Source organism: Tupaia chinensis, unplaced genomic scaffold (genome assembly GCF_000334495.1).
Source record: "Tupaia chinensis unplaced genomic scaffold, TupChi_1.0 Scaffold000459_1, whole genome shotgun sequence".
NCBI classification, from domain to species: Eukaryota; Metazoa; Chordata; class Mammalia; order Scandentia; family Tupaiidae; genus Tupaia; species Tupaia belangeri.
This window is the reverse complement of record NW_006159968.1, coordinates 2,223,502-2,234,655: the sequence shown is the minus strand read 5'-3', so window position 1 is coordinate 2,234,655 and position 11,154 is coordinate 2,223,502. Positions and strand designations below refer to the sequence as shown.

General features: G+C 44.2%; 1 protein-coding gene across 3 annotated transcripts in view; it reads right to left on the bottom strand.

The window, feature by feature from the left end:
* DNAAF11 (dynein axonemal assembly factor 11) overlaps positions 1-9,816 on the bottom strand; it is a 95,699-nt gene extending 85,883 nt beyond the window's left edge. The window contains exons 1-3 of one of the 3 annotated variants that reach the window (XM_006155524.2): positions 9,677-9,816; positions 9,279-9,525; positions 4,083-4,250 (exon numbers count right to left, since the gene is read on the bottom strand). In XM_006155524.2, the coding sequence (XP_006155586.1) occupies positions 4,083-4,250; positions 9,279-9,447 (337 nt within the window). In that variant the 5' untranslated portion in view covers positions 9,448-9,525; positions 9,677-9,816. The remainder of the gene's footprint in view (positions 1-4,082; positions 4,251-9,278; positions 9,526-9,676) is intronic. The other 2 variants (XM_006155523.2, XM_006155525.2) reach the window with 2 other exon arrangements.
* Positions 9,817-11,154: the final 1,338 nt, after the last annotated feature.

Below are 11,154 nucleotides of genomic sequence, written 5' to 3'. Positions count from 1 at the left end.
TTCCCTTGGAGGAGAGGTATTTTCTTGCTTTCCCGTATTTCTTGTGGCCCTGCGGTGATTTCTAGTCATCTCATGGATGGTGTGTTTCTTCCCACAGCTGAAGTTCAATCTGAGAATCCAGGAGTGTGCAGAAAAGGAAACAGAGAGAGAGAAACAACAACAACAAAAACAACCAAGAAACAGAAAACAAGAAGAAAAAACTAAAAAATATATATATATTTTTTTAAAAAGCAAAAATTAGAAAACTGCATGGCACATTCAGGAGCCATGAAGGTATCTTCCTAAATCCTGCTCCCTTGCCTCTCCTGGGTTGGGAGGAGGAGAGGGGATTATTAACAAGATAAAGGGAAGGGAGGGGCTGAAAGCAAAGAAAATGCTTTACCTTTAAAAATTTTAGAAAGGAAAAATTACAAAAAAATAAAATGAGAAGACAGAGACAGAGGTAAAGAGACAGAGACAGTGAGAGACAGGAGACTAAAAGGCCTCTTACCACTCAAGTTTGTGGGCTGGAGGCTGAATTATAAGTGGGAAATCTTCATTTTGCTTATTCCCCTGAAATCACTAGTTCTCAGGAGCCATGAAGGTGTCTTCTTAAGTCCTGCTCCCTTGCCTCTCCACTTGAGTTTGAGGGCTGGAGGCTGAATTATCAGTGGAAAATCTTCATTTCACTTATTCCCCTGAAATCACTATTTCTTAGGAGCCATGAAGGTGTCTTCTCAAACATGAGGATTAGTAATTATCGCCCTTATCATCACTAGTAGTTTGTCTAAAATGTACAAAACATCAAATGTTTGTATGTAAATAGCAATTTCTCTCTCCAACCCTCAGTTTACTCATTTTCTAAAAATAAGTATTTTGGGGAACCAGCAGTTGGCGTAATGGCTATGTCACTGGACTCCCACGTAGTCGACCGCGGTTCGTGTCCCAGACCTGGTGGCTTAAAACTCACGCCGGGCGCGTGTGCGTGTGTGCCCAAGATCCCGAGAGGAGAATGGAGGAGAAGGGATTGCGGCGTGACCATCCCCCCTGGGGGGTGATTTCTCGCTTTCTGTCTCTATGTCTCTCTCTGTCTGTCTGGCGAGCGCACGCGCCCTACAGTGAAAATCTCTCAAAAAAAAAAATAAGTATTTTGGAATAAATTACTAAAATTTCTCTCAGCAACTTTGTTATTCTAAGTGATACTAATGTTTACAAAAGGTTTCTAGCATCTGAACATTCAATAGTTAACAAAATTGGAAACTTCTGTATGCAAAGAATTAAAAGAGAAAGATTATCTAACCTACATCCTGAACAGAAATACTTATGTTTCTCATTATTAAAATTGCCAGCCCACTAGGCCAGACACATGGCTAGTGTTTAAGACAACCGGTTTCCAAAATGCCAACCATGATTTGAATCCTGGCCCTAGCAGCTTGAAAAATATGCCAGGCACATGTCCACGCATGCCCAGAATCCTGATGAGATAGAGAAATAGAGAAGGAGGTGGCATGACCATGCCCCCATTAAAAGTTACTTTCTCCCTCTCCCAGTTTCTCTCTCTAACAAATGCATGTGCCCTCTGGGGGGGGGGAGGAATAAAAAGGGAAGACAAAACACAAATATGTAAGCTCACAATAAAATACTTGTTCAAAACAGAATTGCCTTCCCCACCTTTGATACACATACAATCCTCTAAATGCTAAGAGTCATCTGATAGGGAAAAAAAAAAAAAGATATGATTTGTTCAAGAAGGATAACAGGAGCCATATTAGTATGGAGAAGAAAATACTCTCCAAGCAAAATGTATAGAACTTCCAGGCAGCAGGAAGAGAATCTGCGAGTTCCAGTCCAAGCCATTTTGGAAGCATCACCTTCCATAAGCCAACTCACAGACTTGGAGTGGACCAAGTCCCTTCTCAGGTTTAAGCTCTGCAGTCCTCAACTACCTAGGCAGAGCGCCCTGTGGGAAGATGTTGCTAAGTCAGTCACTGGATACACCCACACTGGTTCTGATTTAGTAGGTCTGGGGAGGAGCCTAGAACCTGCTCTTTAAGGGGACCCCCGATGGTCTTCAACTTACATTAGGATTAATACTAAACACAGCCTTCCTCCACAGCCCATGTGTATCAGCCAGGGAGAAAGAGAGCTTTAGGAAAGGCAACTGCTTTGCAAGCTTCTACCTCAATGGCACAAAAGTGAGCCTGAATCCTAGAGAAGTAGCTTCACTTGCTAAATAAGTCTCTAAATGCCTAAGGGTGGAGTAGCATTGAAAAATCCCAATATTAGGATTTAAAAGAATGTTTAATTTAAGAACACTTTGGAAGCAAAATTTAAGCTTTCTCACAGCTCCTAAAAAGGACTGAAATACTATGCTACTAATTAGTAATTGTGATGGACCCAGCTGTGGAGATTACAATTTGGAGAACTCTTTTAGAGTTGTACAATTAGGGCTGTTCTTTAATACCCTTGTGCATAGAAGCTGCTGGTGCTCTATAATAGCCTTTTTAATTGAACAATGTGCTAGAGTTCTAATTTCTGGTAAAATAAAAGATGCTGAAAATAATTATCTGAAGAAAGAATGTTAGTAAATCTTCAAAAAAAAAAATGGTGTGAATCTGGGCTTTTTAAAATCTTAGAGCTAATTTTCAATTATCCATGAAACTAGAGGTGGCCACATCACTAGGGCTTCTCAGCCCCAGCAATACTAACATGTTGGTCTGAAGAATTCTTTTCTTGGGTGGTGGGAGCTGTCCTGTATGTTGCAGAATGATGAGTAGTATCCTCGGCCTCTGTACCCTAGATGCCAGAGAACAGGGTGGGATTGGGCATGGTCTTTTCCTCCTCCAAATTTACCTATCAGAAAAGTTGGTCTTCTCTCTGGCCCCAGTTATGTCTCCATTCTCCCATAGATGGAATTAAGGGGCAGAGAGAAGGGAGGCCTGTGGAATCACTTTAGTGGAGGCCCTGCCACATGGAAACAGGAGGAGTCTCCCCAGTACACAGAAAACAACAGTGTAGTTTACTGGTAAGAACGAGCACAGACTCTGATATCAGGTAGACCTAGGTTTGAATCCTGCCTTGGCCCCTTAAAGTTGTGTGACCCTGTCAGCAGGGAGCACATGATCTCACCCCCCCTCTTGTCATAAATCAAGAGTGACCTGGGTAGGGGACAGTTGGGGTTACCCAGCTCTGCACTTGACTCAGAGGACAGGTTTTCTCCAGGGCATTATTAGCAGCCCACTTGGCTGCAAGTCTAAGCTGTATTATTCACAGAGCTTGACATTTTGACCCCCATCTACCTAACAGCTGTAATTGGTTCTCATTTTTATTAGAGCCTCCTCAACACCCAGTACTGAATACCATGCCTTGCACATACACATTCACAATAAATATGGCAGAACTAGCTATCACCATCTGTGGTAATCTGACAAAACATGTTCAATTCCCACATAATCCTTTGAGTTTCACTGAGGGATGTAAAACCATGACTAATCCCCAGATTATATCCTCCTCCCTTTCAAACTTCTAAAAAAAATCAGGTCAACTGTTGTGTTCCCTATCTTTAACTACTCTCTCAAGTCCTTGATATCCCCTTAAGGACAAGGGGACTCATTATACTTGGAAAGGTTCAGGGAAATGTTCCATACTCAACTACTGAGAGGTGGCTATTACTATCTCCCCACATGATTCTTTATGAGCTATTGCCTTCCTCTAAGAATAACCACTGCAGGACCAGCAGTTGGAGTAATGGCTATGTCGCTGGACCCTCATGTAGAATACTGTGGTTCAAGTCCCGGACCTGGTGGCTTAAACTCACAATGGGCACGTGTGCGTGTGTGCCCAGGATCCCGAGAGGAGAATGGAGGAGAAGGGATTACAGTGTGGCCATCCCCACGCCCCCCCCCCCGGGGGGGGGGGTGATTTCTCTCTTTCTGTCTCTGTTTCTCTCTCTCTTTCTGGCAAGCACACACACCCTATAGCAAAAACCTCTCAAAAAAAAAAAAAAAAGGAAGAAATGAAGAATAACACTGCATTTTTTTCCACTACATTCTCCCATTCAAAATGTTAAAAAGAAAAAAAAAGAACAAAGTACTGAAACATACCAATTTTCCCAATGAGATTATTTTGAAGATAGAGAATTTTTAAATCCCGGCACCATTGGTCAATATGTTCTAGTCTTTCTATTTCTTGCTGATGCAAGGAGAGTTCCTCCAGGGAAAAAATTACACAGTCATTGTGTTCGGCATTCCGCCTAATAAGATCTTCTGTGACTGAAAGAAAATGTGTTACATATTACACTTCCACCCCTATTGTTCAGGTTATTATGTTATTAATGCATTGGTTTTCCTTTGCAGTTAATACCAATTCTCCAGGCCCAACTGATTTTCAAAAGGAGAGAGATCAGAAAAATGCTGCCTCCTGCCAGAGTTTTGCTGGTGCCATGATGTGAGCCACCAGAAAGGAAGCTATATATTAATGATCTCTTATGTCTTATTTCTCTTTATATATGTGGTCGACCTACATTTTGCCATATAGATAGAGACAGAGTTGACAGTTAATGGCCATAAGAATGTTGATATGGAATCTTAAGGTGGTACCATGTCACACTAGATGAGATCCTCTAAGGATCTATGACAGAACAAATTGAGAGGCACAGCAGAGCAGACAAAGAGAGAGACAGGGAGACACAGAGAGAGAGAAAGGGAGAGAAAGGGAGAAAGCACCCCTACCACCACCATGGAGAATGGTCATGCTGCAGTCTCTACTCCATTTCTCCATCCTGTAGGGATTTGGGGCATGCATTCACACACACCCAACTAGAACTGGTATTCAAACCAGGATTCATCCATGTAGGATCTGGCTCCCTTAACCACTATGTTGCAAGGCAGGCCCATTTAACAAGTTACTAATGCAACTAAAGCTTAAGAGATAGGAAAAGAATACCCCCAGATCTTCCACTGCAATCTTATAAAGCAGCTACCACTTGTTCTGTTTCCAGGAGGAATAATAATAATAATAAAGCTGCTCACAGGAAGAGGAGTAATGGGCACATTCTTCCAGTCCTCCCAACCCCCAATCACAAGAGTGAGATGTAGCACTGGCTTTGCCTGACACAAAAGACCAGCAGTATGTGATGACAATGGTACCAGGAGACTGGACACAATGCCATAGTCCATGTTTAAAGTCAAGGGCAAGATCATAAATCATCTCCATAAGATGCAGTGAATTCAGAGGTAATGACAATGGAGAAGCAATGCATTTTCCTGGTGCGACTGAAAAAGTTAATAATATAGCTGAATCCTCACATTTTAGGTAGAATGTGGAAATACTTCATGTCAACCCAGGAGATAATAGAGACATCTGTATTGTTACTTACAAGGTGCTGGATATTATTCTAAGTGCTTTGCACGTGTCAATGTATGAATATGTAGAGTTGTTATCTACATTTGGCAGATGAACGAAATTAAAGCACAGACTTTAAATAACTTGCCCAGGCCTTAGAGTAAGGTTTTAAATGTACAGTGCATCACCAAACCATGCTCTCTTAACCACTATACTACACTGTCAAACATGAGCAAGTAAGAGCCTCTTGAGATTTCTCAGGCTTCTTGACTATGCAGACTCCTCTAGCTGAGACAAAGCCCCTCCCAGCACCCTATGCCATGTCCTTAAAAAGTGGAACTTGCCCTTTTTTTAATTATAAAAACATTATGACCTCAATCATTTGTGTGCAGGTAGCTATATTCTGTGCTCCTTACAGTGCTTGGAGATGACAGTTCCCACACTCAGAGTATCCAAGGAGCAGCTTGCCAGAGATATGGGTGGCTTGGATGTGTCAGCTGGAGAGTCCACCCTCATTTATAGACAGGACAGGATAGGATAGAGCCAAGGATGGGAGGAGAAGAGAGGGGTGGGCCTGGGAAGCAGCTCTCCTCAAGTCACCATGCTCTGACATAGAACTCTAAGCGGTCTGGGAAACCTTTATTAAACAGAGCCCTCTGGACGGTTATGAAGATGTTCTTGTCAAAGAAGGACGATATATTAGCAGTTTGATTTATAACGTGATACATGGGCCTCTACTTATATTCTTGGCCCAGATCCTGGTTGAAAGTTTAGTGTGGTATTCATATTAAAGCTATAACCTAACTTAAATCCCATGGAAGCTGTCATCGATGGTTAAGTTAAATGTGTTCAGGGGTATTCTGCATCTCAAATAGTAACTGGTCTCTGGCCTCCTGTAGCTACATGAGCAACTGTGCAGCCCACATGGGAGCTTTTTGGGCATTGGGGCCACTAAAGGTGTGGCAGGCTTCTCCAGCTCTCTAGTCTTAAAGGTTTTTCCAAGAAGACTTACAGGGCTGACACAATGCCTGCTTTAACCCAATATCCTTCCTGTATTCTCTTTCTACACCTCTAAAAATTTAAGACATTCTTTTCAGCATGCTATTATGCATGTAAAAGTTGATCATTTGCATGAAATTATCAAGTCTTCCTTTTTAGAGGCATGTAGATATTAGGAAAGAATTATGTTGATTTAACTAGGAGAATTAAGATGATATGAATCACTTTTAGTTTGAAGGGGGTAGGGTGAGAAACTTCCCTTATCGTGAATATCTACACACACACACACACACACACACACACACACACACACAGATGACAGAGAGAGAGAGAGAGAGAGAGAGAGAGAAGCACAACAGCTCATTCAGCACTACAGGGAAGTTTGCCCAAAAGCGAAAATTATACACAGAGTAGATTAAAAGAAAATAAAGAATCACAGAGGAAGGTAGAACTGTGAAGATCCGGAATTTCCCAATGGCCTTTTCTGAACTCTTCTATAATAAGCAAACTGCTGTGTGGCATACTGTTTTAGAGCATGCAGGAAATTGTTGTTATACAATACTGCTTCACCTGGAATAGCAAACATTAGTACAAAAGCCAGGGTCCCCAAGAAGAACTGTGTAAGAACATCTACATGGTGCAAGAAGATTACAGTGTTTTATGCTTTGAAATGGGAAAGTATTTTGCAGTTTATACATACTCTAATTTAGACACAACATTCTTTAACTCCAAGGGGCATTGTTCAATGTTAGAAATTCCTACTCCAAATAATACAGAACTGCCCTTATGTGAGATCATTCTGGGGATTTAAAAATGCTTTTTAAACAGTAATAAATCATCATAAGTCTATTATATGTTAGTACAATATCTATTATATGAGAGATGGTATTTTAATACCTATTACATAGTACAAGAACACAACACGCCAAGGTACTATATGTAACATACTGCTTTTACTTTCTTAGTTTATAAAATTTCAGATAGCAAAGTACAAGATTCAAGTGGATTGTGAGAAGTGTCAGACTCATAGGAAGTGCTAACCAGCATTGGCATGACTGGAGGAATGAGCGGTTGACGAAGGACACTGACAACTTTAACTGTAGTTACATACTATCTCATTTGGCTTGCCTCATGGCCTAATGATTAAAGAAGTCTGATCCCACATTGAGGTTTCTCACTCTGAGGTTTCAATCCCAGTCCTGACAGCTTGAAAAACATGCTGGAGATATGTACTTGCATGACCGGAATCCTAATGGGATGGAGAAATGGAGGAGAAGGTATTGAATACATCTGCTACTAAAAGAGGTTACTGAGGAATCCAAAGGTTAATCAAAACTCATCAGCCATCCAAGGCTTCTTTTCTTTAATATGACTGAGTTCTCTACAATGTGAGGAAGTATCAGTAAAATGATTTTGTGGGGACAGAGGGCAAAGGGCAGAAGGAAAATGTTTCTGGGATGTTAGAGGTCGCTTGGTGTATTAGCTTCTACAAAGATTTTCAGCGTATTGAGCAAAGTTCTAGAAACTCTAAAGGCCAATGATTTAGTGTTCATTCCTTTAGGCTTTATATCTTGTCTTGTAAACAGCCATAAAATCAATCAATAAATGTTTATAGCAGATTTTGCAAAAGTTTTAAATACCTTGAAAGACCTAGAAGATATATACATGAAATAGAAATTTAGTAGAAATGAAGGGGGGCAGCTGTGTTGTACTATAGTTAGGTGCTGTGCAAAGGAAGTCAGATCCCATGTGGCTGGCCAGGGTTTGAGTCCTAGCCCAGTATGAATGAAAAACATACCAGCCACATGTATGTGCCCAGGATCCTGACAGAAGTGAGAATGGGAGGAAAAAGGGCTGGGGCATGTCCAGGCCATATGGAGAAGTTCTAGCTCTCTCTTTCTCTTTCTCTCTCTCTGTCTCTCTCTCTGTCTCCCTCTGGCATAAAAAAAATGCGTAATAGAAATGAAGAGGTTACATATAGGTGAAGGTTACTTTTTATTGTATCTAAAACTTTTTTTTTTCTTTGATCATTTTCTATGGCAACTTTGAAAACGGGATTACCCATTCGTCTCGCCTTTTCTTACTGACTCAGTAAGAAAATCCTCATGGGGTGGAGAATTGGAGGAGAAGGGATTGTATTCATATATCATAGTGAGCCTCCAGAGCTGCACTGTGCCCCATGCATTAGTCCCTTTAGGACGACTGACAGACTGTGTGCTATTCAAAATCACCCATAAGAAGTCCAAAGTCCAAGAGGGTGTGATCAGTTCTATTGAGAGGAAAGAGGTCAGAAGGGGCTGCAGGGAGAAAACTGAGCTGAATCTTGATAGCTGTTGGCCAGAAAAACCAATGAGGAAATGGCACCCCTGGGAGGTGGATGATAGGACATCCCCCAGTTCCCTCTTCAAACTGAAGGATTCATTCCTCTAGGCAGGAAGCAGGCAGCCCTCAGCCACCTCCTTGAATTGCCTTAGCTGATGGGAAACCTCCACCAAGCACGCCCTTGCCTGGGAGAGCCCATATCCCGTGACTGTTGAAGTGGAGCTGGGAAGGCGGGATCCCTCAGCCAGACAAGTCAGAAGATCCATTCCAAGGGTGGCGCTCCTGGCCTTAGTCAGCTGAGAACATTGCTAAGAGGTATCCGCAGCCCACTCTCCCCCTCGGCCCAATCTTGCTTTCTTGCTCAGCCGCCCGGATTGCAGGCACAGGAGTGCAGTGTCGACACGCTTGGTGGTCCCAGGACTGGACCCTAGGCCCTTCCCAGGAGAGTGCGGGGGCATTAGCACTGCGCCGCCACCTGGTCCTTCTGGGTAGGTTTTTAAGCCCTGTCTGTAAAACGCTGCTGTTATTGCCGTTATTTGGGGGCTGGGAGTAGGGGTTGGGGGACGTCACTGACTCAAGGTCACAAAGCTCCCAGGTAGAAGCAGGGAATTTAAACGCTGACTCTGAGTTCGTACCCTCAACCACCAGGCTCCACCGTCTTCCCGAGAGTCCGAAGGCGGCGGCTCCAAGGCACGGAGCAGACCAGGGCCGCGCAGCGTGGCGAGGAGCAGGCAGGAGCCTGACGTGCGGGAAGCCCTTCGCCCTCCTCGGCAGGTCTGAGCCCGGGTTCTCCGGCTTCTGCATCCCGCCCGCCTTACGGACGAGGAGCCTGAGCCTCGGAAAGGCCCGCTGCCCGGCCAGTCCGCGGGTTCCCGGCAGGGGCTGCAGGGGACGAGAACGCAGGGCTGGGCCGGGGTGCGCGGGCGGAAAGGAAGGGCAGCGTGGTCTGGGCTGGCGGCCTGAGACCCGGGGACCCGGAACGCGCCCGCGAGGGGACAATCCAGGGGGGGAGGAAGTGGGAGGGGGCGCTTACTGCGGCCCATGGCGGTTCTCCGGTTCGCTGGGCCGGGAAGCCGGAACAGGACCCCAAAGACTCCCTTCACCCTTCACAGGCACTTCTCTGCGCGTCTGCTACGAGTTTCGGAGCCATGGCAACAGGGGCTCTACGGCGGCCGCGCTGGGTCAGGAGGCGTCGGGTTTTCTGCGCTCCAAGAAGAGCGAGCAGAAAGGACCTGGTGGTGGGGCCCCGAGAGCAGACTGCTCCCCCTAACCCCAGACCCAGTCCTTCACGTTCCCACCTCCTCCCGCAGACTGCCTCCTTCCTCCTTCTTCCCAGACTAGTTGTCCAGGCTGAACAAACAATCCCAGGGCTGTTCCTACACGTCTTCTAGGCGCGCTGAGAAGTGGGGCTGCTACTCATTTTCTCTTTGCATTTTATTTAATGCTTCCAGAGCCAGGAGATCGGATTTCGTGCCCTCCCCCTATTTTTTAGATTTCATTTATTTTATTTTAGATTTTGCCGTCACTCCCCAGGAGGGATGGTGACACCCCAATCCCTTCCCTTCTGGGGATTTTGTGCACGCACACAGCCATTGAGTTTCAAGCCGCTGAGTCTGGGTCTCAGACCTCAGTCAGCCCTGTGGAGTCCAGTGCCACACCACACCACCACCTTGTTTACTAGGAATGTGACCTTACACTTCTTGAGCCTCCAGTTCCTCATCTGTAAGATGAGGAAGAATAATAACCTCATAGGAGCATTGTTAAGCTTTAATGAGATCCTTTGAATAAATGGCAAACACTTTTTATTATGAAAACAACAGGCTCATTATAAAGGCTAGTTGTCATTGTTCTGTATCATACCTATAGAGTCACCACCCAACAGCAGTCAATTTCTGGCCAAGTTTTCTAAATACAACACACCCATCATACCTCATCTACTTTCTCTACCCACCATTCTCTTCATTGTGAAGTATGGAAGTGTATCTGTCTCCCTACAGCCCCCACCTCTCCCCTGTATTTTAGCCTCTCTCCACAAGGGGCCAACCACCTCACTCCAGTCCTAGACCAGGAGGGACATAGTTCATTCACACTCAACTGTTCAGATGTCAGCACTTAATAATGCACCACACCTCCCAAGAATTTTAAAGCATTACTGTTGATACAAAAATGATTGCTCTCTACCACATTTAAAAAGGTATAGTATGTACCTTCTCCCACCTCAGTCCAGTAGAGTGCATGCTTCTAATCTTGATAGGTTTATTATTGCCACGTTTGCCTTTAAAATAAAGATTCATAGAGCAATGCTGAGTGCAAAGAAATTCATTCTTCCAGCAGATCACTGCTAAGTGTTTGCCACTGGCAGTTATCAGGGTTTGCCAGGTGGGGAAAAGGGCGTGAACCTGGGCAGAGAAGCAGGATAGAGTGAAGGAGGGGCAGGGGAAGCTAATCAGTTTGGCAGTTTCTCTCTCAGGAAAGAACTGCATAAGGGAATTCTGAACAGTCAGCCTGAGA